General features: G+C 39.6%; 1 protein-coding gene across 1 annotated transcript in view; it reads right to left on the reverse strand.

The window, feature by feature from the left end:
- Positions 1-2,859: 2,859 nt before the first annotated feature.
- The window catches only part of LOC140746280 (uncharacterized), an 88,399-nt gene continuing 63,982 nt past the window's right edge, over positions 2,860-27,276 (reverse strand). The window contains exons 8-42 of the mRNA XM_073078360.1: positions 23,600-23,845; positions 22,159-22,322; positions 21,635-21,710; positions 21,242-21,355; positions 19,220-19,439; positions 18,578-18,797; positions 18,145-18,418; positions 17,927-18,025; positions 17,602-17,718; positions 17,184-17,306; positions 16,585-16,790; positions 15,993-16,172; positions 15,458-15,602; positions 14,872-14,974; positions 14,616-14,752; positions 14,260-14,437; positions 13,904-14,030; positions 13,479-13,636; positions 13,231-13,329; positions 12,970-13,094; positions 12,700-12,815; positions 12,419-12,546; positions 11,404-11,607; positions 10,463-10,617; positions 9,650-9,757; positions 9,372-9,453; positions 9,187-9,284; positions 8,713-8,936; positions 7,919-8,083; positions 7,257-7,412; positions 6,895-6,998; positions 6,343-6,493; positions 5,278-6,239; positions 4,612-4,737; positions 2,860-4,438 (exon numbers count right to left, since the gene is read on the reverse strand). Of these exons, the coding sequence (XP_072934461.1) occupies positions 3,249-4,438; positions 4,612-4,737; positions 5,278-6,239; positions 6,343-6,493; positions 6,895-6,998; positions 7,257-7,412; positions 7,919-8,083; positions 8,713-8,936; positions 9,187-9,284; positions 9,372-9,453; positions 9,650-9,757; positions 10,463-10,617; positions 11,404-11,607; positions 12,419-12,546; positions 12,700-12,815; positions 12,970-13,094; positions 13,231-13,329; positions 13,479-13,636; positions 13,904-14,030; positions 14,260-14,437; positions 14,616-14,752; positions 14,872-14,974; positions 15,458-15,602; positions 15,993-16,172; positions 16,585-16,790; positions 17,184-17,306; positions 17,602-17,718; positions 17,927-18,025; positions 18,145-18,418; positions 18,578-18,797; positions 19,220-19,439; positions 21,242-21,355; positions 21,635-21,710; positions 22,159-22,322; positions 23,600-23,845 (7,080 nt within the window). The 3' untranslated portion in view covers positions 2,860-3,248. The remainder of the gene's footprint in view (positions 4,439-4,611; positions 4,738-5,277; positions 6,240-6,342; positions 6,494-6,894; positions 6,999-7,256; positions 7,413-7,918; positions 8,084-8,712; positions 8,937-9,186; positions 9,285-9,371; positions 9,454-9,649; positions 9,758-10,462; positions 10,618-11,403; positions 11,608-12,418; positions 12,547-12,699; positions 12,816-12,969; positions 13,095-13,230; positions 13,330-13,478; positions 13,637-13,903; positions 14,031-14,259; positions 14,438-14,615; positions 14,753-14,871; positions 14,975-15,457; positions 15,603-15,992; positions 16,173-16,584; positions 16,791-17,183; positions 17,307-17,601; positions 17,719-17,926; positions 18,026-18,144; positions 18,419-18,577; positions 18,798-19,219; positions 19,440-21,241; positions 21,356-21,634; positions 21,711-22,158; positions 22,323-23,599; positions 23,846-27,276) is intronic.

The following is a 27,276-nucleotide window of genomic DNA, read 5'->3' on the forward strand; positions in this document are numbered from 1 at the left end:
GACAAAAGCGAGGGGAGGGTGAGGGGGGCACGTTACGGGGTTAATTGTAACGCGTAAATAAAGCAGGTAATGCCACAGATTAAGTATCTATACCTAATATTGTGGTAATGCTAAGAACTATTTTATTTATTAAACGGTGTAATGCGAAGCTAATGAATTAAAGTGTATCTAATAGATGGTATTATTTTGCTATATTTTTAGGGTTACGTGATCGAGCGTAAAAACGGGACCCTAGTAACGGGGTCTTCGTTGTCCGTCCATCTATACATCTTTGTTCTTTGCTCTGTCTGTTTGTCATAATTCTATCTCTTGAATCGTAAAATACAGATACTTGCAATATTATTGAGTGCGTATTGTTATGGCCGCTGTAGCAACAAAAAAAAATATAAAAAAATATTTTATTTTTATTAGAACTTGATGATAGAAATTGGTGTGGGAAAGGAATTTGTGTGGATTCGACTTGCGCTTGGCCAATTTTAATGTAAAGTCACATTCTACAGTTTACAAGAAATGTGATAGTCATTGTGTTACAACACCGCATACTTAAAAACGACACAGTGTCCGGGTGTAGGTACTACGTATATTGTGCGTAGGTACATGTACTTATTTTGGCTTAGCCCTTCTAATCCTTACTAAAAGTAACTCTGTCTGTCTGTCTGTCTGGTTGTCTCTTCTTCACGCCTAAACCACTGAACCGGTTTTAATGAAATTTTGTACAAAGATAGTCTGTGACCCGAGAAAGGACATAGGATAGTTTTTATCCCGAAAATCCCACGGGAACTAGGGATGGCGATCTAAGATCGATTAATCGGAGAATCGATCTTTTGGACCCAAAACATCGATTATTGTAATCGATATTAGTAAGGAACGTAAGCTATGCATTTGATCAAGTGATGATATTTAGCAAAGTTGAAGGTACGAATTTACAGTTTTATGTATGTTAGTATGTTATATTATTTTCTTTTAAACGCGGGCGAAGCCGCGGGAAAAAACTAGACTGAATATAAATCTTATATATAAAATTCTCGTGTCTTAATATTTTACCGATTTTCACCAAATTTTATATGCATATTCAGTAGGTCTGAGAATCGGCTACTATCTATTTTTCATCCCCTAAGTGATAAGGGTTGTTCACCCTTAACATTTTTTTTTATTAATATGGCAACATAACGTTTGCCGGGTCAGCTAGTAATCTTTATAATACATAATACAGATCTACAAAATTCTAACTTAATACAAGTCTTTTGTGGGCTAACAGTACCCACTACTTACTAGCTAATGAACTAAATACCTGTTTATACTTACCTATTTATTGTTAATTGAAGCAAGTACTAATAAGTAGACTTTTTTTAAGTCGTGTCAATAATTTACGTGCAACTTTAAATAGCTTATAGGAAATGCTAAAGCCTGATTTAATGTCGAAGTTTGGAATCTTTAGGTACTCTTTACCCTTACCATGAGTTTCCAAAACATCCCACAATTTTATGTTACGTTTACTCAATCCATTATTCTGTTCCGTTTGCTTCAGTAGACTGAGAAAACGTAACAATAAGTAAGTGCTCAAGTCTTATTGTCTGCTTTATATGTTCAAAAAAAGAGAGACAAAACATAAAGCGCCATTTTGTCAATTTAGACATTTAATGTTACGTTACTGATACTATAGTTCTGTTACAATCCGCTAGGGGCGTTGATTGGAAATGGTATGGGCACATACGTAAACAAATACCAAAACAGTCATATTTGTTAAAACGTAAAAACTCATGGTAAGGTAGGTACTTGATACAAGAAGTATTGACGAGTCAGATTTAGCTCGTCCTTGTCCGCTATCGATATTGAATCCGTACATTCGCGTAAAGTTCAACGGCTTAAGTATCTTTTATTTGTTCAATGAGTGCAGTGCTACATTTTTTGTTCCGTTACGATTTCCGCATACCTAAAAACCTTTTTGTTGGACATAACGTACGTTTATATACATTGCTATGTACTCAAGGCTTGATTGACTTGTACCTGGCGTTTTTTCTCCACGAGATGTGTAAGAATAGATAACACGTTATTATTTGTCACTAATTGATTGTGTTTGATATGTAATAAAGTGCAGTACGCTTGCGGTAGTGTAGTAATTGAACTCAGAATTTATAAGACCTCATTTTACCATAAGAGTTTCTCGGACGGTATATGTAAGAAAATTGTACATAGATTATCCTTAGCGATTAGCTTGAACAGTTTTTTCTATATTGATACTTATCAATAAATGTTGCAACAGTGATCATTTGATTTAGGAAGAGAATCGGTTTAGTCGCTAATAAGTATTTTTGGTCACTCATTCACGATTAAGAAAGTAGTAGGTACATGTTTATTCGACGAATTCTACATATCTAAATCTGGTATATTTTGTGTAGTTATGAACATTGGCCTACGAAATCAGTTGCGACTGGAAGTTAAATCGATAGTTAAGAATAAAATAAAGCATATATCTGCAAATTAAAAAAAATGTGTGTAGGTAGGTATATCTTGCAATGTCTTCTATGTAAAACCCTAAATAAAAAAACAAAAAAATATAATACAAGATTTGTTTTTGTGCGGTTGGATCTGTCTTGTTTTCTTCTACTTCCTAGTAAGTAGTAGTAGAAACTTCCCTCGAATTTCAATGAGATAATATGGATTGAAGCCAACTGTCGACATGCCAGGGAATTGTACTCGCGTTTATAAAACAAGTGAAAATAGTTTGAACATAACCTGCTTGTTTTTTACAAGTAAATATAATTGACAAGGTCACTGTGTGCAAAGGTATTCAATATTACGTAATGCTTGAAAGTTGGCACTACAACTTACCGGACTTGAAATAAGTACATACCAAACTGTTTTTAACTTTTGTATTTCACTTATGCTTTATTACATGACAAATTATTTTTATACAAATTGGCAAGAGATTATAGTGAAAAGTTAGCCTACAAAATAAACTTAGCTTAAATACAATTAAACTAAAAGATAAAATAAATAAGGCCTAATGAGTCAATAATTACAATTACGTCATAGTAAAAATGTTAAATACATAACAAGAACATAAGAAAATAAACAATGGCCGGCTACATAGGAAACATAAGTTTTATGTTCTATTTGCAAATAATATAAAATATTTCATAGCCGTTTACATTATGAATACTTACTTTTTATTACAACTTTTATATATAACGTGTGACTTATATTATAATTATTTTTCTGCTTTACAATATATAAATAACGATATATTATAATTGTTTGCTCGGTGGAAAGTCAAGTGTAGTATAAGTAGGTCTAGTTCTGGGTACCGGAGGTCTTCGAGGCCTCGGGTGGGTCTTCCCTCCTTCAGCTTTAGCGCTCATAGTCGGCTCTCCCTCTTCAGGAAGATACGGAGTTCTTGGATTTAGTACTAGCGCTTTGTAAGACGAATGGGAATCAGCTATGCTTCTCCCATCCCCTTCATCCCTACGAGAGAGTTCAGAGAAAGGAGACACCGAACGCTTCTCGATGCCACTCGGTCCGGGAGTCTCTTCTTTAGGCTTCAATTCATACACGTTCTCTTCTTTTCTTTTTGGTTCCGTGTCCTTTTTGAATTTCGTTTGCCGTTCAATAATTTCGGCTGTCGTCAAATCTGATCCTTGAACATCAGTTTCTAGAGGCACTGCCGACAGCCAGGGCCTCGATGCGTTGTTGCTGCACCAACGTTCGTCTGATTCGCTGGAGTCGCCTAACAAACCCAATTTTTCTAGGTTCTGTAAAAGCAAATTCTCGCTAGAACTTGCTGCTCTCATTTCTGTTTTTGATTCCTCTGCAAGAAGTAGTTCAGCTAAGGGGGGCGCAAGGCCTAATCCAATGTTTCTTTCGTGATAAACCTCGGATATGGTTGGAGTTAATTCGCCACTCATATGGCGCACTTGAGCCATGGAGTCTCTGCTGCTGGTGCCCATCTTGGGTCTTGGAACTCGCTTCGAAGTGGACGGTTGGTTAATCGGTTGATCTGATTTCTCTTCCTCCGTTCGCCTCGGTTGCGCTGCGGCGAGGTCGTAGAATGCATCCAAGTATCTCGTATGCGAGTGTTCTGGACGTCTCCTTAATACTGTGTCGTGTCCGGAACTTTCCCAATCCGAGTCATCGGTGGACGGTGGTCGTCTTGTATACAGTGTTCTGATCTTGGTTTGATGCGCGAGGGCTAAGGAGACGTCTCTTGGTGGTGCAGTGGATGACGGTGGTGGGGCAGCGGGTGGTGAGGGTGTGAAGGCTGCGTCACTCTCTCCTCGGTATCGGGGTGGTGGTGGGGCGGGCGGAGGAGCGGTCCGGCCGTCAGGCTCCCCGCGACCGACCTCGGTGTTAGAAGTGGATCCGCGGACGTACATCGTGAATGCTCCTCCGCAAGATCCCAACGGCAATGGAGGAGGCGGTACTGAAGAGACGCTTTCTTCTGAAAATAAAAGTAACATTAGTGGGAAAATATTTTTTAAAATAAAAGACATGGCAACTGCGGACATGAGTGTCTTGATGATAGATCACAGTCACATTGGATTATTAGGAGACTGTTGATAAAATCATAAGAGCTATCTGAAACCATTTTGAATTATCGCAATTGGCACTTACGTCGATGCTGCCTTGGAGGAGGTTCGCCATCTGAATGAGGTTCCAAGTCTCCATCGTCAATAGACGCGAGCGATTCCACGCTGGAACTGGATTCCAAGCTGAGACTGCGTGGTGCTTCTTGGGTATCTGTTGGAATAGTAAATTTAAATTTAAGATATACGTCACCGTCATCATCATTATCATGATTAGAGTTATAGTAATCGGATTATCAAAAAAATAAAAAAAATAAAGTAGATTAAACCTGGATATTAGTATTAGTCGTTAGTTGATGGTCTATTTATGTGGGTGGGGATAAAGATCATGTTGATTGACACATTGATATCTGATATTATAGTCCTGAAGGATCCTGAAGGTTTAGTATAAAGTCGATCCTCTAGTTATTGTTAAATTTATTCTAATCGAGCAAGAAGTTGGTGAACCCCCCATATTCTGTATTTTCATCTTAAGTAAAATAAAATGATTTTTTGCGTAGGTCTACTGAGCTAACAAGTTGTCAGTTACGACTTTTCCATCTACTACTATTGGAATAATGAACATTGATGATACTGTTATTTATTGTGGTGATGTTCTTACCAAACACCTCGTCCTGCCCGACCTCCGCCAGGTCGGAGCCCAGCGACGCCACAGCTCGTGAACATTGATCATGTATCGTGGTGATGTTCTTACCGAACAGCGCGAGCAGAGCCTGCAGCACGAACTGTATGTGCCTGCGGTTGGCGGCCTTGCCGGTGCGCAGCGTCACCTCGTCCTGCCCGACCTCCGCCAGGTCGAAGCCCAGCGACGTCACAGCTCGTGAACATTGATCATGTATCGTGGTGATGTTCTTACCGAACAGCGCGAGCAGAGCCTGCAGCACGAACTGTATGTGCCTGCGGTTGGCGGCCTTGCCGGTGCGCAGCGTCACCTCGTCCTGCCCGACCTCCGCCAGGTCGAAGCCCAGCGACGTCACAGCTCGTGAACATTGATCATGTATCGTGGTGATGTTCTTACCGAACAGCGCGAGCAGAGCCTGCAGCACGAACTGTATGTGCCTGCGGTTGGCGGCCTTGCCGGTGCGCAGCGTCACCTCGTCCTGCCCGACCTCCGCCAGGTCGAAGCCCAGCGACGCCACAGCTCGTGAACATTGATCATGTATCGTGGTGATGTTCTTACCGAACAGCGCGAGCAGAGCCTGCAGCACGAACTGTATGTGCCTGCGGTTGGCGGCCTTGCCGGTGCGCAGCGTCACCTCGTCCTGCCCGACCTCCGCCAGGTCGAAGCCCAGCGACGTCACAGCTCGTGAACATTGATCATGTATCGTGGTGATGTTCTTACCGAACAGCGCGAGCAGAGCCTGCAGCACGAACTGTATGTGCCTGCGGTTGGCGGCCTTGCCGGTGCGCAGCGTCACCTCGTCCTGCCCGACCTCCGCCAGGTCGAAGCCCAGCGACGTCACAGCTCGTGAACATTGATCATGTATCGTGGTGATGTTCTTACCGAACAGCGCGAGCAGAGCCTGCAGCACGAACTGTATGTGCCTGCGGTTGGCGGCCTTGCCGGTGCGCAGCGTCACCTCGTCCTGCCCGACCTCCGCCAGGTCGAAGCCCAGCGACGCCAACAGCTCGTGGCACCCGTTCACACGCCATAACCTGGGTTATATCACTTTTGTACTATACAAAGAATATTATGGAAATGATCATAATCTCGAAATTGTATCTAATGATGATTAAGATAGCCATGTTTTAAACTTACCGAACATTAACAGCGACTTCGATGGTGTCGCTCTCGGAGTTCTTGACGGAGAACTGCGAGATGACGGAGCGCACGACGCCGATGATGTCGTCCGCCACGTCACCGTTCGAGATCAGCTTCGACAGCGCTTGCAGCGTCGTTGGCGTTAGACCTTATCACCATCGATATGGGATAACATTAGCGAATAAATATGTACTGGTTCTCATGATAATGGACATATATGTGGAGCGTATGGATAGTGCTCCAAAACATTTTAATCTTCCACAAAGTTCGAATTGAGTTTAAAGTAGATTCAAAATCTTTAAATTTTTTTTGGTGTCATTAGGAATCATGCCAGGTAAAGTACCTAAACGCTAATGAGTTAGTTTATAGTACAATGAATATGACGTAACTTTTAGCAAGTTAGTAAGTATGAGTTATCAGTATGTATAAAAATACGATAAGTGAGATCTTGTGATTATGTAAGTGAATTCGAGGCATAGGGCATACATTTGAATTATTTAATTATTGTAGAGTACCTAAATAAAGCAGTAAATAAAACTAGAATCATACCGAGTAATGCTTGTAAACTTGCTGAGCACTGTGTCAATCTTTCCTCAGGATCACTTTGTGGGAAGAACACGCTAGATGGTATTCCGTTTGCTGCTGGTTCAAACCTGGAATAAAAATATGAATTAAAATATGTAACAGTATAAGATAAATAAAACAAAACATATTATTGCCATTAAATAAGCCATTTTTTCGCGTCTATTGAAGTGATTTGGCTTTCTTACTTTTTGAAGAGATTCTTGCTCAATAATGAGCCAGTAATGAGTTGATGGGCAATCGTACATGCAGATAAACGCTGACCTTATCTGTCTAAATTTTTGTAAGTCTGAAACTCGTAGCATGTATTTATTTTTTTATTAAGATACCTAAATCCGACACTCATGAGCAGTTCCCGCCAGCCGGTCGCGGTGCCAGCTTTGTTCTCGATGCTCTTCTGCGTCGTGTACATCGCATTCTTCTGCCCTCGCACTATTCTCTGTAGAGACTTCTCTACCAAGTGCAGGCAAACTCGTAGAGCATCACTGAAAATTAAGATGTTCATAATATTATGCTTTTCACCACGTATGATTGGTGATAGTTTAATCTGATTTTTAAGAAGAAAATTACTGTAGGACAAATAAATTATGCAATACAAATAAAGTAAAAATTATATTGTTGTCATTTGAAAAACTGATTTGTGAAATTTTGCCGCACGCTGAAAGTAGAGCCGAATCGCGCTACGCATCTTGAAATCATATAAATGTACTAACATAGTTATAACTTTTTGAAGGTTTATATAGGATTCCTGACGTCCTGATTTGAATTTGACGATCATAATTATACACTAAAATCCAGCCCGTTGAAAGTAACTTAACAGTAAATGTAGGGCGCAACGAAATTTTAACGCCTACAAATTGACCAAAATAATTTGCCTGACGGCTACACAATTTTCCACTAGCCCGTGGAATGTAACGGTATTTGTCGGGCGAAATCTGACGCCTACAAATGGAAATACAAAATAAAAACGTTGTCAAATAAAGTGTCTTACCGGCACTTGTCGGGCGCGGCGAGCAGCTCGCACAGCGCCTGCCCCATGAGCGCCACCTTGTTGCTGAGCCGCACGTTGGCGCCGAGCAGCGCCAGCCCCGCCCAGTGCGCGGGGTGCGAGAAGTGCTTCGTGTGACGCACCGTCTGCATCGCGTCGCCCAGCGCCCTGGAATAAAGTTTAGATATAAAAAAATGTACATTGGTAAAGTCCGCGCCAAACTTCTAGTCTGCTCTGAAGTTTTTGAAGTCTGAGTGGCAAGAATGGGACCTCGAATCTTCCAGCAAGCGCCGCGGGAATGACGGCGATATGCGTGGTCGCATACCGACGTAAACACCAGATGTGCGGGAGGAGCGTAAATTGCTCCCCCCAGGGCCGAGCCCGATGGGGGCATCGTGTTTCGGGGACTCCGGTTGTATTCCGTTGGAGACCCCGGAAATGCTCCGCCAAGCGCTGAGAACGGCCATCGGGGATGTTTTAGTGTGGTTAATACCACGTAACCCGGCGTCGCTTATTACAGCGTCGGGTATCTTTCGAAGGTTTCCGCCTCGATAACAAAAAAAGGAAGTTCATTGCTAGATATGGTGTTTCCTAGATTCGTGAACTTCTTTTGTGAAAGGACATCTTTGTGATCAATCCTACAGAGTGCCGTACTCAGCTGTACACAATCACAGTTCGAAGCTCGCATAACATAAATACAAAATGTAAACTTTGATAGCGTTATTTAGAATTATGGGAGCTATCAGTCTTTATGTATGCTCTTAGTTTTATTGACTTGTGGAACGTGGAAAACTTACTTTGCAACCCTGCTTCCTTGCAGCAACGCAGAGTACAAAGCTCGGTACAGTATCTTCGTAGCGGTGTCCTGTGGCGCCGGCCACAGGGTAACCAGTATAGATTGAGCTCCCGCGGCGAGCAAAGCTCGGCAAAGGCGAGACACTCCGTCACCGGCTACCGTCACCGCTTCAGCGTCTTCAGAGTCTTGGAGCGCCGCGCTTGATGGAGCGCATGATATTACCACCTGGATGATTACATAGATTTTGTAATAAAATCATTTCCAAATACATTTTTTTCTCAAGAGAAGTACGCTAATAAGGGGAAAGAAGAAAGCAAGAGAGGCAGAGAGAGAGTGAGAGAGAGAGATAAAACTGAAGGGTAAAGTAAGAGAACAAAAGGAAAATGAGTAAAAGATAATGAAAACGACATGTAAGTAAATATGGGGAACGGCGAAAAGAAATAAGAGACGATTAAAATCAAAGAATTAAACTAACCAGTCTCGCCGTAATTTTCAAATTCATGATTTCTGCTGCTGTTAGCATGAACTCGGACGTAGGTGGTAGTTCTTCATTGCTATGAGGTAGTTCTGCATCTAAATAAACAGAAAACATGTTAATAACACAATTATCTTTGATAATATTGTGATATACTCGTAGGTTTTGTATAGGTTAATACGTACTTTCTTCCTCATTTTCAGTCGACGTGTCCGCGGCACCGCTGCCAACGCTTGTATTAAGAAGGCGTTTGGCCTGAGAATCAACCTAAACCAAAAACGTTTTTGGTATTTAAGTTGCCCTTATAAATAAATATATTTATGAATTTTAAGATATTATTAATGTTAGCAGCTTAGCTGAATTAAATTTTAATTGCAAAGAAGAGAGGCAGCATATTATTGATTTAACGTTAATTGTAAAAGAATAGGCACATTATTTACAAATTGTTTAAAACACTACTTACCACTTCGCCAGGACTGAGAACGATGCCTGGAGTTTTCCAACAGATGTGAGTAGCAAAGTGAATGCATTCCGCTTGCGGGAGCTGAGCCAGCACTGCCTCTTTAGAAGCCTGTCAATTGAATGTAATGGTTAAGAAATAGTGAACAGTAGCGTAGCTTCGTCTTTATGCAGTGAAATTTTTATATAATTTATTTTTTTAAATCCATTATCTTCCAAATAAGTCACCAAAACAAATATTTTGTATTCATGTATTTTTGAAATTTGCTGTCTCCTAAAATATGTCGTACTGCCTGGAACGTATGTAGTATTCGCCGTCCCTCAATATGTGCTGCCCGTTACGCAAAATTTAATAAAATATAACATGGCTCTCATAGACACACTATTAGATGTTGTGCTTTAACATAATTACGGAACATCTGGAGGCACGGCAGTACCTCCGCCAAGTCGAGCCAAAAAAAAAGCGGCACGGCCGTACCATTCTTTTCTCCAAGCAATATATCATTTTTCCTGTAATTTACTTAAGAACTTGATCTAAAAAGTAGTAACAAAGTGATCAATTCTTCGTAGAAATAATCTCCTGGTAAAATGTTTTCTGTTATAGGTATACTTAAAGACTTGACCCAAGAAGTAGTAACAAAGTGATAAGTTCCACGCCAAACAACTAGTCCGCTCTGAAGTTGTTCCGAGCAGGTGTAGTCATACTACATACATATTAGCTATGGCGAGGCGATTCTTTTCTATATTCAGAGTGGACTAGCAGTTTGGCGCGGACTGTAGTCTGTTAGTAGTGTAGTGTAGTGTAGTCAGTCTGTACCTGGTAGTCGGTGAGCGGCGTGACGCGCAGCATGTCTGCGACGAGCTCGGCCTCCTTGAGCTGCGCGTGCGCGGCCGCCCAGCGCGCGCCGCCCACGCGCGGCCCGCCCACCACCACGCACCGCATGCCCGGCTCCGCGCCGCCCGCCGCGCCACCTGCACCTGGGGGGTAAGGGAAATATTTATTTATTTAGAACTTTATTATACCATATAAATCGGTATAAAAGGCAGATTTAATGCTAGAAGCATTCTGTACCAGTCAACCTTTGGGTAAAGCAGAAAATATATAGGACGGTATTTATACGTTAAATAATAAACATATACTAGGAATAAAAATAAACAGAAATGAAATATATTTAAATATGTTAGTATAGTCCGCACCAAATTTCTAGTCCGCTCTAATTTGCTATGGTGACGCGAGTCAATTCTATATTCAGAGCGGACCAGCGGTTTTACGTGGACTATACATAAGTAAATTAATTATTAAATAAATATTGTGATAATGTATACATACGGCATAATCATAAATTAAAATGGAACGTTCTGTACTTATATACATAAATCAAAAGTAAATAACTGGCTTACTTTTTATTATAATTTTACGAAATTAAACTTTATTAGTACCATAGACTAATGTTATTTTTTCTGTTCGTTCGACACTTATACCAATAGAATATAGAATATAGCGATAGAAATATATTCTAATGGGCGAAAGTATTTCCGAAAATATCAAGGATTTATGGTTATTTTCACTTAGAAGGTTAGGGTCATTGTACTTACATCTTCTTTTCGAATTCAAAATGTTGCGTGCATTACTGTTACTGATGCCATAAATTTACTTTATGTAATACATTTGAAAGGTTTTGCAACCAACAACAGCATGCACCATTTTGCGGTTCATGCTAACAGTGACTCACAATAATTGTATTATGTAGTACATACCATGTTCGTGGTGCGGCCTCGCGCGCGGATGTCTCTGGTGTCGCAGCGGGCGCACGGCGGGCGCGGCGAGCAGCGCGTACCGCTCGCACAGCGGCTCCGCGTCCGCCGCGCCGCGCAGCGCGCCCCACGGACACGCGAACAGCGCGCCCTCCACCACCACCACCACCTCGCGACGACCGCCGCAACCGCGACGACCGTGCGACGCTGGGGGATACACGATATGATGTTATGACGTCATAAGATAGCGACCGTACGACGCTGGGAGATACACCATACGATATTATATTATGACGTCATAAGATTATTATTTTTTATAATATAGGAGTAGTAGACGAGCATGCAGTCCATCTGATGGTAAGTGGCTACTGCCGCCCATGGACATCTGTAATCAACCCGAGATAGGATTAGATATTCCTACCTGAGGTCGACCACAGATGCACGCTACCCCTGAGGACGAAGCTGGAACCTCGGAAAAGTATGTCTCCCTTACCACACCCTTCAAAACGGAACACAGCAGCGCTTAACACTGCTATTTTTAGGCAGAAATAGGTGTAATATAGTCTGCGTAAATCTGCTAGTCCACTCTGAATATAGAAATGAATCGCGTCGCCCTGCTCGCAACAACTTCAGAGTGGACTAGCAGTTTGGCGCGGACTATACTATTGTATGAAATCCTTTCCGACACGTGACAACGTGACACGTCACAATACGGTACAATACTTCATTATATGATTTTTGCGTTGAAGTTCCTTGAGTATTTTTCGACATCTTTAAGATTAAACGGTTCGTTCGTATTTTCCGGCATATGGCCACTAGTGTCGGTCCTACCCAATCTCCGCTCTGCCGTACTTTGGGCATTACAACAAAGAACTAAATTTTAACATTTAATTTGCTTATCGTAGGATTGATAACTCTATTTATACTTTCTTATTTTACAGGACTATGTACATAGTACGTATACAGTATTATTATTTAAAGCAGTTTAGTATACTAATCATAACTTAAAAAAACAAACCATGAGTGTTGTTACACGAAGCTGGCAATAGATCTTCGAAGGGTGCAAGGAGCATTTGGTACAAGGCATTGAGGCACGGTGGGCCTTGCCATGATGGTTGCTTCTTTCGCGGACCGTGGGCACTCGATCTGCATTAAAGATATGGAGTTAATTCATAAAGCGACTAAAGGAACTTATACACTACTTTGTAAAGAGGCGTCGACGTTTTTTTTTTCATTAATGCAACGAATAAAACTAATAAGTATTCGGAAATATGAATTAGTTTAATAAGTTTAACTTACCTTGTAGAACCTTGTAAACTTGCAACTGATCCTGCCACTGATCCACCGACTGAACCAACGCTGAATAACGAACTCAAAGAATAGTTAGATGAATTGAGGAGATGATTACGTGTAACCTAGAAGAAAGAAGGTAAATAAATCTTATGGCAAGTAAGCAAACTTATGGACCTAGAGTTAATGAAAAAAAAAAGATTTCGATAGCTCTTCATTATTGGTTCTTAAGCAAAAATTCTAATTAGCACATTTAAACATCTTATAAATTCTGTTTACCATTCTAGCGAGACCTGTGCTAGGTCTTTCATCGGGTTCCCATTGGTCTTCATTCTCATTCCGTCCTTGAGCAGTTTTTATCCAAGCTGACCATTCGCTGATACATCTTTCCAATTTTCCTGGACCTAAAAAGGTAAAATTGTTTTTCTCTATTTTGCAAGGTTTTAAAGGTAATCTTAATCCAAAAACAGATAACATTTGACGATCGAAATTTGACTATGCATGAAAATATGAAGAATTAAATCTGAAAAAGAAACTTACTGTTATTCGGCTGGAGATCTTCAGGGCTGATATCTGGCAAGCTATTATCGCTATCTTCAGCTTGGTCGACAAGAGAGACTTGGTGGAATCTCAATATACCTAAAGCAAAGCAAAAATTAGGAAACGTTATGTATCTTAAGTTTTGGGGTCTTAAAAAATATTCACCCGCAAGGTTGTTGCTGTTTCGCAGTTGTTGCTATGTTTTTTATTTTTTTTTGATGTGAGTTATATCGAAATTTAAAACATACCTTTGTGAGGCTGAAGTAACCAAGCATACAGTCTTCCTGCAGCCAGACTGTAATATAATACTGGGGCTTTCTGTTTGTTGACGACTTCGAATATCTGATCAACTGTCGACGGAGTCCATTGTTCAGGGCGCTCCTTTCCATTATCTTCAGCCAAATTCCTGTAACAATTATTTGTATGAGGTTTTCACTTTTTCTATTTCCATATCAATTCTACTTCCAAAATTAAGCAGCGCTCCTGAACCAGTGGAATCTTTTCTTTTTTTCTTTTTCTCTGTTTATTATTCTTTTGTATCTTCCCACGTTTTTTTATATGACTTCATCAGTGATTATGATTTGATCCAGCGGCAACATGTTCAACCGTCATGTAATTAACCAAGATTTAAATTCTCATTTACTGCTCTACATCATTAATGAAAATTATTTACCTCTGTGCTGTATGAAGCTCCAAGTTAGCTTGGCTCAGTGGTCCAGTTTGTTTATCCACATATCCATCCAATGCACGACACCGGCCACGCTCAGCCACCACTAGAGCTTCCGGGTGTCGCCCGAGTTCTATGTGGATAAAAAAATATAATTTAAAAATAGTGTTAGAATTTCACGGAATTCTTCGGAAAATCAATATGGCAGCCACTGCACTGTACGGATTATTGACATAAATCTTCGCTTAGTGAATTTTATTATCAGATTATCTAAAGACTATGAAAAATGAAATAGATGGCAGATTGACATTATGAATGACCTTGATATTGAAGACTAGAGAGTTCTAAATAAAGTTACTTACCAACAAGAACTCTTTGTAACGCGTGTTGTGTGGAGTTGTACAAGGATGCTATTTTCCTGTCTCTGTGCTTATCGTTTCCTGACTCCAACACAGTCAGAGCTGCCTGCAGTTGTTCTTTAGCTTCTTCTAATTCTCCTGAAGCCCAGAGCGCGAAGCCAAGTCTATGACGTACTCTGGCCTAAAGATAGTAAAAGCATATTATGTATAAATAATACAAATCTGAAATGGGTAAAACAATTATGTAGCGTAATGTGAGCCAACAGGTGTTATAGAATTCACTTGGTAAAAAAATCCATGCTATAGTAGAACGGACACAGGAAAAAAGTAATGTAAAATTTAATTAAAAGTTTTTATACCTCTTCGTCAGCATCTGCTAATCCTTCCGTAGCAGCCAACGCTTGTCTCAAGTAAGACACAGCGCTTCCACATGCACCCATTGCTAGGTGAGCTCTTCCTAAGTCTGCAAGAGCGTGAGCTCGACCTCGAGTGTCACCTATATTTAAAAATTAACTCTAGTAAATAAATTAAAAAAATATGATTCGGTCCATTCCATATTAAGATTATTGCTCACGCCTTATCCGTCTATAAACTAAGTTTTAGTTATTGGTATACCTGAAGCTGTGGCATGTCGCAGTCGAGATTCATGCCAGCGGGCTGCCTCGGCGTGAGCGCCCATAGCTGCATGGGCGGATCCCAATCCTCCACAAGCTCTAGCCTGGAAATAGATTAGGAGAAGATTTAAGTTAGTAATGATAAATAATAATATATAGCTACATTTACTGACAAATAAACATTTACAATCAAAAGTACTTACTTAAGTACATTCTGGTGCGTGCGGTTGCAAAAGCTGAGGTTAAAAGTTTTTGCAAGATGGCGTTGAGAGCACGGGTTGTCGAGCATGCTACACTATTGGGGTGTGGTAGGCTCTATAGTACGATGGATAAAGTGAATTGGGAGTCATGGGCCAGGGACGTATGATGAATGTTATGGGAGTAGTTGCTGGTGGGTTTGGTGCAATGGGTGTTGTGGTTTACTTGAGTCGGTGGATGTGGTGAGTACAGTGGAGCTGGATAAAGTGGAATCACAAGGTGCAGGGCGCATCACGTCTACAATGAAGTTGATCGGTGTAGCATGTACCTGCAAGTGCATTAGTCCGAGCGCACATGTGTACAATGAAGTAGCTGGGTGCGGTGTGTACCTGCAGATGCGTGAGTCCGAGGCGGTGCGCCAGCTCGAGCTCTGCGCGGTGGCAGCGCGCGGCGGCGGCGTGGTCGCCCAGCGCGTGCTGCGCCGCGCCCAGCGCGTGACACGCCTCCGCTTCCATTATCTGGTTGTTTAGCTCCCTGGGGAAAACGTTACCACGTTACCAATAAATCATAAACCGATGAACGGCAATTATTAATATCGGTGATCTTCAATAATCGATCAATCGAAAGTCATGTGCGCATTGAAATGATATCAATTCTTACAGACAAAATGCGAGGAAACATGTAAGTTTCATCCATGTTTGCCTAAAAGGTTAATTATTCTTTTCTAAGGTGTGTGAAAATTCCTTGATTGCGTTAGTTATCTAAATTTTGTCTTGTTTTGAGTACACTTGTGAGCAAAGACATATAAATGATGATACTTGTATTTGGTGAAACATTGCTTTAACGGACCACCGATAACAAAATCATTTCTTAACTCCTATTATTTAATGAGGTAAGTATTATAAATATAAAACCTTTACTAACTTAGCAATATTTTTCTGATGTTCAAGACAGGACACAGCCTGCTCTAAATTGTTGAGTGCTATATGTAATGCACCGAGTTCGCCATACGCCTGCGCCTTCGCTTCTGGAATGCCTAGTTCATGAGAAACTACAAGCCGTTTCTCTAGACATACTAGCGCTTGTTGCAAATTGCCAACGGATCTGAAAACAAAGTAAGTAATTTATTGTTTTAATTAATCGGGAAAAGTTCATTTCCTTTGGTAGTTTACTTAAACTACCACTACCACGATCTCTGGAGAAAACTGAATTAATTAAGTATTGAGATATCTGTTTTGCTGGAGTTTAAACTCTAAGCCCTGTGGCCCAGTGGTTGTAGGAGGCCCGGAACGGAAAGTTGAATGGAGGCCCCCAATGTAAAAGCTGACTGATACACATTTCATACATTGTTTGGTTCTGACGACTTTTTTGCAACTGCAACAGCAACTGCTTTTAGCAACTGTGTTTGCTGCGGGAGCCCGGTGCGTACCGCCACTTCTGCCCCCTCCCCCTAAGTCGCTAGAGTTCAGCACTGCCTTCAAACACACTACTAAGCCTTCTTTGGACCAGCTCTTACTTGTGACTGAGCCCAAGTCCGCGATACGCTCGCTCCTGCTCCCTCGCGTTGTCCAGCTTGAGCGCGGCGGCGAGGTGCTGCTCGTGGCACTTGGCGGCCTCGTCGGGGTCGCCGAGCGCGTCGTAGCAGTCGCCCAGCGAGCCGAGCGCCCTGGCCTTGTCCAGCTGACAGGTCGGTGTGTTCACGCGCTCGAGGATTGCTAGTTGCTGCAAGGAAAGTGTGGTTTTATGACTGTGACATCGTCATCAATCATCAAGTTGCATTGGCGACTCCTCTGGTGTTGCAAATGTCCATAGGCGACGGCGACTGCTTTCCATCAGGTAGCCCGTCTGCCTTATCGTTAGGTTAAATATAAAAAATAAATCTTCAACCCATTACTGTCGCACTGCTGGGCACCGGACTCCTCTCGGAATGAGAAGGATTAGGCTATAGTCCACCGCGCTGGCCAAGTGCGAATTGGTAGACTTCACATACCTTTGAAAACTTTTTTTTTAGGAATACTAAGGTATGTCTGCTGGGAGAGCCCTGGAGTGTACTTCACTATCATGCTCCAATGTATGCCTAGGGTAGTTTCACATAATTTAAGTTATTTAACTTACTTGTTCTAAGTATCCAATAGCATCTTCATAATGCCCCATATTAAGCTTAGCAATACCCAAATTGCCGTAAGCCTGTGCCTCCAGAGCGCAATCTTGCAATTCCTGGGCTCTTTCAAGTTGTTCCTGGAAATTATTTTAAGTTCGAATAAATTAAATAAACATACTATAATTTAATATATCAATTCGCATTTTGTATTTCATAATGATAAATTAGAAGTTTTCTATCAGTTTTTTTGGTAAAAGTTTTTCTCATTCATCAAAAGATGACAATGGCCAAGTAACAAGTACTTTTATGACACTTGAAGGAAGACCATCCACTTTAATAGAAGGTAAGTAATGTTACATTTACATTTCTGGACAGATATCATAATCTGTTTGCGAGTTTTTAGTAATATGAATGTTAAAATAAAATCCATACCCGATAACAGCGAGCGGCGTGTGAGTAATGCCCTAGTGCCATGTGGACGGCCCCGAGATGCGAGTGGGCTCTCGCCTCGCCCGCTGCGTCACCTGCTTCTTGCCGGAGAGTCAGCTCCTGAAGGATAACAAGGATTTTATTAGGTATGTTCACGAAAAAAGAAAAGTTTTGTTTAAACAAAATCTTTTCTACACTCTTCCTTTCCTCATTAATTATCTTTCCTTAGGCATTGCTGCTTGAAACAAAAAATCATTACCAATTTTGTAGGTTCAACTATATAATCAAATTTTACAGTTGACACCACGGTCTAAAATGCTTATAATACCTGAGTATGATGTCCTAATGCAGCGTCCAGTCGTCGTTGCAATCTTCTGGCCAAGCCTAAAGCACCGCAAGCAGCTGCTTCTAGTGACCGATCTCGAGCCTGAAACCAGACAAATTAATTGAATGAAGATATGTAATAATGTCTTCAAAGTATCTTATTCGAGACATTTTTTTCTTTCAATGTACATATTTTACGGAGTGCTACAATAACAGGAGTACCTGTCTTGCAAATCCAAGTTGCCGTTGGTACATCTTAACCGCCTCTTCCACATCACCCATCTTGATCAGCACGTCTCCAATGTTTCCAAGCGCTCTAAACTTCCCTTGTAAGTGCTGCGTCATATGAGCGATGGCCAGGAAGTACTTCTGGCATTCCAGCGCTGTTTCCAGATTCCCGAGCGCTAAGTGAGCCAGACCCAAGTTGCAGTATGCTCTGCCCATGTTCATTTTGTCTTGAAGATCCTTTGCGAGGGAGAGGTCTTGATCGTAATATCTGCAAGGACAATAATGCTCGAGTTGAAATTAGTACATATAATATAGCTATCATAAGCTTGTGTCCGCAAAATTGGTGTCTCTAGAAAGGTAGAGAGAAAAAGCATTGTAGTCCAAGACCAAGAAGACAAGAGCAAGAAGAATGAAGAACTAAACTAACCTGACAGCCTCTCGATAATTCCCCAAGCAGTAATGCGCGTAGCCGAGAAAGTGGCACGCCTTGGCCTCCGCGGTGACGTCACCCAGTTCCTGCGACAGCATCAGATGCTGCTCGTAGTAGGGCACCGCTTGCGCGAACTCTCCTCGAGAGGACAAACAGTTACCCAAGTTTAGGAGCGCGCAAGCTTCGCCCGCTGCATCTTTCAGCTCACGTGCTATACCTGGTAAAGATAGATCACGATGTTAATACTATACCCTGGCTATAATTTTCATTTCATTTTATAAATATATGCGTTTTTAGTTATCTTTGAAATAAGAATATTTTATGATTTCGATAGTTTTTTTTAAATAAACCGGGTTACCGTTACTGACTATATTTCGTAGAGACTTTCGTCCTTCGGAGCGCATACGAAGCCATTATTGTTACCCTTGTTGTTATCATTGGACAGCATTGGATAAATCTGGTCGGATACCTTATATGCGGGCAGTTTTAAAATACTTGACACTCAGTAACCCGTGGAGTATGATATAGGTCTTCCCTAAGTGAGGAAGTGAACCCTGTTCAGTAGTAGGTCGTAATAAAATTGCGTCTAATGTTCAATCATTGGCCGTAAAATGTAAAAAAAAAGAATATTTTACTTACCTAAATGTGCTCTATAATGGAACAGAGCCATATCATGAGCCCCTAACGCTTGGTAAGCCACAGCGAGGTTCCCATGTGTCGATGCCTCAGAGCTCCTGTCGTGAACTTCCTTGGATATCGTGAGCTCTTGCTTATGGTACTTGATGGCTTGTTCATAGAAACCGGCCGCTGAGTACGCGTTGCCGATGTTACCGTATGCTCGGCCCATACCAGCTTTATCCTGTGTATTAAATAAGTTTTGATTAATTTGGAGAATTTCTTTGACCAGAGTTTTTTCGACATAAATTTGTCATGAATAGGAAGCGCCCTTACTCTGATTGTCTCAGACTAGAGAGATATATTTATAGTTTTAGTATCAAACACGTTCGTTGGTACCTTTAAGAACTATCTGTTCCTTTCTGTCCCTTCAGATCAGTAATAGCGGATACGACCACTAAACTTCCAAAAAGTAATTCCAAACCTTGCAAAATACTTTGATGGAATCATTTTCCTGGCTGAGCCCTTATACTTTTTTGACGTTAATGGAATTTTCGACTAACAAGATCTGTTCATTTTGGAAATTTAAAAACGCATGTACCAACAGGATATTCTTTCATTTCTTGTTGATTGATTACCTTTAAGTCAGTAAACTCGTCTCACTTACGCCTTAAACGACCTTAATGGATTTTTGATTCGTCAATTACATACAATGAGTGCAAATGTTCGATAAATTAAAGGTATTCGCCTTAAATCGCGTATAAGGATATCAAAATCGAATTATAAACTCAGTATGTAAAGGTTCTGGCCAAAGAACTGGTTAAAACCAAGGAGAAAAGCTGCATTTACATAAATCGTTATTAATAATAACTACCTTTTTGAACGACCTACAAATTTTAAATGTTAAACGCCGATCCTTTTCTTATTTGTATAACTGAAAATATTAAATACCAACATACTATACTATATTGGTATATATCGTGCAGCAAGGAAACGCCGCCAGCGTTTTGGGAACCATGCCTCACACGGCAATTTTAGATGGCTTATTTTATTCATAATTTTTTTGTATATATTTTGTAAATAAGTCAATTTTTAGTTTATATTTAACATTTAATGTATTTTAGTAATTAAAAATGTATCAATAAAGAGGTATAAGTATGTTGGTATTTAATATTTTCTTGACTAGATAGGTACTATACAACTGCATGGCAATTAAACAAAATTAGTCATAGTGTAATATGACACTAATGGGTTGTATTAAAATGCTCCCATCTAAACACTGTAATTATATTAATATGCTTAAAGTGACAAATATCGTACATATTTACTTCTGAATATGCACGAACCTTACAATACTTATCAAAAGGCCGAAAAGATGAACTCCTAATTTCTGACTGGATATCTTTTGAGGGAATTTTAGCGAGGGGACATGTGTATAAAAAAGTTTTTATACACATGTCCCTTCGCTAAAATAATAAGTATATAATTATTAGAGAAAAAGTAAAAATACTTTTGCGTCAAAATACTCCATAGGGCGTCCAATTCATGCAATTTATTTCTAGACTAAAATCCGAGTACGAAACATTTTTCTTACAACACTTAGGTACCAAAAGTACGACAGTCAATTCATCTCTGATGGTCTGGTGGGTTGTTTCTCCTAAATGCACTTAACGTAAGATAATACGTACCTGTAATTGCCTGGCAATGGAGAGATGTGCCTGATGCAGCTTGAGCGCGGCGTCGTGTTCCCCGAGCAGTTGGTACACGATGCCCAAATTCGAACAAACCCATGACATTATAATACAGAGAATCCTACTGTTGGGCTATGTGAATAAAACCTTATCTTATAGAGCAATAGTAAAAATACTTTTACGTGAAAATACTCCATAAGGCGTCCAATTGATGCAATTTATTTCTAGGCTAAAATCCGAGTTCGAAACAGCTTCTACTCGTAACACTTACCAAAAGAACGACAGTCAATTCATCTCTAACTTTAGATCGTACTTTGTTTCTTCCAAAAGGCACTTAACGTAAGATTATACGAACCTGTAATTGCCTGGCAATGGAGAGATGTGCCTGATGCAGCTTAAGCGCGGCGTCGTGTTCCCCGAGCAGTTGGTACACGATGCCCAAATTCGAGCACGCCCGCCCCTCGCCCACCTGAAGAGCGCGATTTATTACTTCAACTTACATGTATCATTATACTGCTGGTATTCAATTGTATTAACGTTAGTAATTATTTTTGTCTTTAAAATGAGTGAGTGTTGAATGTTTTTGAAGATAATATGTTGTTACGAGGTTAAGATGAGTATTATAAATACCCGTTATTTTATTCTCTGACAAATTGCAATGCTTGTTAAAATATTTGAATGTAAGTATACACAAAATATGTATGCTTTAAATTGAAGATGCAGGTATATATATTTACAAGTATATTACCTTATCTCTTGCTGCCAAAGCGACATCTAGTTGTCTTTCGTGCCATTTCTTAGCTTGAGCGTAGTCACCGGCACACCTGTTAATGATGTTTTACATAAAAATTTGGCATTTTTATGTAAGCAGGTAGATAGATATCAGAAATACGTAGAGCGGTATCGTTACAATCGATCATCGTAAGAATTACAGTTTGAAGTTCATAGAATAGAACCCTTTGTGAGTTACCACCGACCCACTGCCTTATCCCGGTTTGTAGGGTGTGGTAGGGAAGACATAGTTATTCCAACTTAGACCTCAGGAATACCAATGGATCTGTAATATACGTCAGGAGTTCTGAGGGGGCAACCAAATCGAAATAGAAATATCGCACTATATTCTGTAGCTTCAAGTTACGACTAATACCGACATCTGATTGGAATCATACTCCCATATTTTAGACTATAACAAAGTAGTATAAGTCAGAAACATAATATGGCGTTGGACATTGAAACATTTTTTGCTGTATTAAGCATGTTAACGGTACTCACCGTGCCGCATGCCCTAACCCGGCGTAGGCTCGCGCTTCAATGGCTCTATCGCCCAAGTTTTGAGCGATTCTCAGAACGTTCTCGTGGTATGCGATAGCTTGGGAAAAGTTCCGCCTGTAGTGATAAGACGAGCCTAGGTTTGAGTACGCTCTCGCTTCTTCCACCTGAAAAATTTTTTTTCTTAAGTCTCTACATTTATTTCTTGAAATGTACATTTATTTATCATATTTTTGAGTAAACTATATTTTATTGGTCAGTTACATTAAACAAATAAGTAAATATTATTGAAAAATTTCTAAAAATATTTTTATTTAAATATGAACATAGCATGATGCATCCAAATTGCTATGCTTAGAATAAGTTCCCAGAATGCAACAATAACGCGGAGATCTAGGCTAATTTTTTTTGTAAGAAAATGTGATTTATATAAGAGTATATTGATATGTAAGTATAATATACAAAACTTTTATTGAAATATTATTGTGACATATTTGTTAGAAGTTATCAAATATACTATCATAAGCTGGTAAAGGCTCCTTTAAGTAAAAGTATATTGGCTCCATACGTCACGGCAAGCCAGTCAAGACATACTGCTTGAACATTCTTTACTTCTGATACGGTAATGATTTACGAAAAACATTACACTCTTCTAATTGCAACTCGGGTTAAAGTTAGGTCCTTATCCAGATAAAAATTCCACTCGGGAATAAGTTATAAATATTTTTTATTTATCTATTTAACTATAAAGAGATATGCAAGTCTAATCACGCATTGCTTATTCATGATCGAGTAGTGCGTTTTATCATAAACACTTTTTTGCTGAAAGTTTAACGCACTTGCAGACTAGTTCCTGCGCCTCCTGTGTTGATAATTACAGTGTACTTGCTTTTTCACTTTTTCATTCGCCGTAACGAACTATAGGTATGTATGTACGTGGTATGTAACGTCGATTGGAATTAGAAGCACTCGTAGATCTTATGTCAAGATGTACCTATTAGTCACATGTATGTGTAGTTGAATGTGGTGTTGTATGAACTAGAATAAAACTAGCAATTACGATATTTTCTTGTGAGATAATTGCGATATTTTCTTGCTAGTCTGACTTTAGTACTAGTCTAGTAGCTACATGTTTTATATCCATATCTACTACATTTGAAATGCGTAAGTTAAGTAAGGTGAAAGTTTATAAGGTCTACAAAAATATGACAAAGTTACTGAATTCTATTGCAGTTATACTATAAAAATAAGTCAATTACTTGTGTATTCAAAAATATGAACTCCTTAATTTATCAAATTCAATTGAGTATGCTGTAATACACGTAAAAATAATACCACAGATTTCTTTTGTAAAGCGTTTCTTACGAATCCTTACGAATATCTACTGAATGAAAGAGATAAGCTCTTCCTGTATCAGAGATTATCGCATGTTTACCCAACATACCTGGTCCCCCAGCCGTCTAGCTAGCCTCAAATGCTGCGTATGACAATCCACAGCGGAGTCGAACTCGCCCATCGCGAGATAGACGGCACCGACGTTCCCGATTTCCCTCGCTTCCTGCAGCCGATCCCCCATTTGTTTGACAAGCTGCACGCATTGCTTGTGGCTCGCGAGCGCGTTAGGGTAGTCCCCGATGGCGGTGTACACGTGGCCTAGTGATGTGAGCGCCGCGGCGGCAGCTTGCGTGTCCTGGGGAAGATACAAAATCATCATTATCATTATATAAGTAGGTTAGGTTAGGAGTTAAGTTAAAAAAAAATTAAGAACATTTTTGTCCTGTGTTTGTTGAAACGTGTGCCGAAGGGATCGCCAAACAGGATAGGCAGGGTAGACAGAAAGTTATTCTACATATGTGTTTATTTCGTTTTATCTTCATTTAGTATCTGTTTTAAGCTGTTAAATCGACTTTATCAAAATATTTAATATGTCGTGTCGTATCATGAACGCATAAAATGTTATCTCGTAAGCAGTACAAATCAATAGTATTTTTAAGTAAATTCTCTTATCTGTGTTTTCTAAAATATGGACCAACTACTTTCTTTTAAGTTTACTTTACCCGTTTCTCCAAAACCTTAATAAACTTCTGTAACTTTATTTCAATGGTAATAGGTTTTACTTTCCCTCAAACGTTATTGTGTCTGTTGACTTTGGGAGATAAAAGGATTATAAAAACACACAAAAAAGAAAAAAAACATTAGAATGCAGCGCATCCTTTTCACCGAGGAAGTGGAGGGCGAAGGAAATAAAAATGGCCAAGTGCAAGTCGAACTCGCACCCGGAGGGTTCCGTACCAAAAACATTTATTTTTTATTTTTAGTATCTGTTATTATGGTAGACATTGAAGTATATGTATTGGGAAAATATAAACTGTCTACATATTATGGTTCAATAGATAAAGCGGAAAACGTTGAAAAATATCCATTTCTTGTAAGGAGACTTTTATTTTCAACTTTTGTGTTTTTAGTACGAGTATTTGTTGTTATAGCGGCCACCATTATATGTACTTACTCTGTAAAAAATTCAAATGTCTTTCTATTATGGCTCAGGCGATAGAACCCTGTGACAGTCGGACAGACAGCGAAGTCTTAATAATAGGGTTCCGTTTTTACCCCTTGGGTACGGAACCCTAAAAATACCCGACGACAGACCGCCAATAGGTTCTTTGTCTCGGACGAAATGGAATAGGGAGGGGCGCCATTATCAACGGGTTCGATAAATTTAACTGATACTACGGTCTCAGGAAGTTATTATTTTCTTATGCTTATTGTAAGTAGTTCAGTGGTGCTATTTGAGATGCAATTATATGATCATGTGTAAGTATTTTTTTCTTATAGAAGTAGCAAATAAGCAATAACTGACTGAAAACTAAGGGTTCATATATGTAAGTACAAAAACATTTTTTTCCAATCCCGAATAGTAAAATGAATGGTATGTTTTTATTCTTTCTATTGGTTAATTCAGAATTCTGTCTAATCTGTCGAATCTGTTATTACTGGTTTTTGCATTTGTTACTAAAAATAGTTAAATAATATTATCAGAATTCCATCTTATAATAATGTGTTATTACTGGTATTCGCATTTGTTACTTAAAATAGTTAAATAAATAATATCATGGTCAAACAATAAAACAACAGTTCCTTGCACGCTAATTACATACAGTCACTGATTTTACGATGCATATTGAAACCAATGCATAAAATCGTATTTAATACGGACATAAGTTTAATGACTGCAGGATATTTATAGAAGCCAAAAAGGTTCTTTTCTTTGACTGTCTCATTCCTTCGAATCAATGTCAAATTAATCCTAGCGCGTCAAGTATGTAAATTTCGCCCGAACAATGTTGCGAGAACAAACAAGACGCGATCTTTTAATTTAAATTCAGTTGCAATTACTGTCGATGGATTATAAATAAAATCGATAACCCCGACATCGACTTTCCCGTGACAGCTTGGGACCACACTAACGTTAAGTCGGCCGGTCCAACAATCTAGCTAATTAAGTATGTGCAACATGATACGATAACGTGGTGATTTACATATTGACTCGATCTCCTTTGAACGTTTTCCAGTTTAATAGAAGGCACGGCCATGCTCGGATATCTGTCACTACACAGCATTTAACGTACACAGAGACAGAGAGATCTGTGTCTTAAACCGAAACGACTTTAATAAATAATACCTTGAATGAGACGCGTTTATCAACCTCCATTATATTTTCTTTTGTAGGCTCGTTTGTTGGATTGCTAGTACAATGCGATACAGTGTCGACTATTATGCAGAAACTAGTATCAAGTACACCGCGTTCTTGGGCCCTTTGTTTCTTTTTGTCGGACGTCAGTCCCGTTGTATAGAACTAAAGAATCCCGTGGATCTACTTGGAATTCTACAAAGCAATACCATTGTGGTCTCACGCTTCATTTGTGGTCTTGGTAAGTGAATACCTATAGTCATCTCTTATTTTACATTACACATTTGGTAACTTCAGATGACTTGTAGACATTTGACGTTTAATGGTCACTGTATCTCTTGTTTTAAATTTAAGCGAAAATGAAATAAAATTTGATTCAGGACTAAGGTGGAATGTCTCATTTAACTTACATTGACTTACTCCCAAACCGACAAAACAATAAAATCTCAACACGCGGATAATACAAATAAAAAGTAGCTCATTCGAAATTTCTTGATTATTATTCTGATTCTCTAAAGTGAGTTGAAGCGGCTTCTAATATTTCTGTATGTCTCATTAAAACGAGATCAGTTGTTTTTGCGATACCACATAATGAATAGCCGGACACAGAATTCTGTTTTAGTAATGATATCCTTTATGTTACGCTTAAATCACGAAAAAAATGTATTTTGTTTTGATTTATATATTCCACGAGGTTGGAATGTAAGGCGATGTTTTTGTGGGGCTCCAAAAGTTCAACAGGATGCTCTATTTAGTTGCCTAAAGCTAACCAGTTATAAAACGACTTAATTATTGTATGATTACTTTGCAGCCACGATTTTTCATTTAAATTAGTTGTGCTAACAATTTTGTGCACGGGATTTCCCTTTTGTAAAAAACGAAATCATTTTCCTTTATTGCTGAACTTACGTGGGCATGTTAGTAGGTACATACCTCATATAATTTAGCTTATAAGATAATATTATGAATAAGATATTTGTTAGTGTAATATGTCTTCAAAAGTGGTAAAATTGTTATAGCTTCAATGTCGAAGGTCCACACCACTTTACTATTATCTATTGTCCTATGATAGTAGTCTCAAGGGCTTTTGTGTTCTGATTCAAGGGTGTGATAAGGGTGAGACAACTCGAGGCTCTGGAACGTAGTCTTCAGGGATAGTAACGTATCTATCCTGTTTTAAGTTGATTCCACTTGTTCATTGGCTGCAGTGACTTCTGATCATCATACGAATTTAATGAACGACTCGTGTGGCATAGCGGTCACCGGTCTGATGCACCGGATTCCGATTCCGGATTCGATCCCCGGCCAGACCGATATGTAAATGATGAGTTTATATTTCTACTATTCTAGGTTTAGGTGAATAACACGAACGTGTTTTCGTAACACGTATGTTTGTTTCCATGGTACCGACGACTCAGGGAATGTTTTTT

The sequence above is a fragment of the Epargyreus clarus genome, unplaced genomic scaffold, assembly GCF_041222505.1.
Source record: "Epargyreus clarus isolate Ecla_fem2 unplaced genomic scaffold, WU_Ecla_fem_2.2 ptg000012l, whole genome shotgun sequence".
Taxonomy (NCBI): domain Eukaryota; kingdom Metazoa; phylum Arthropoda; class Insecta; order Lepidoptera; family Hesperiidae; genus Epargyreus; species Epargyreus clarus.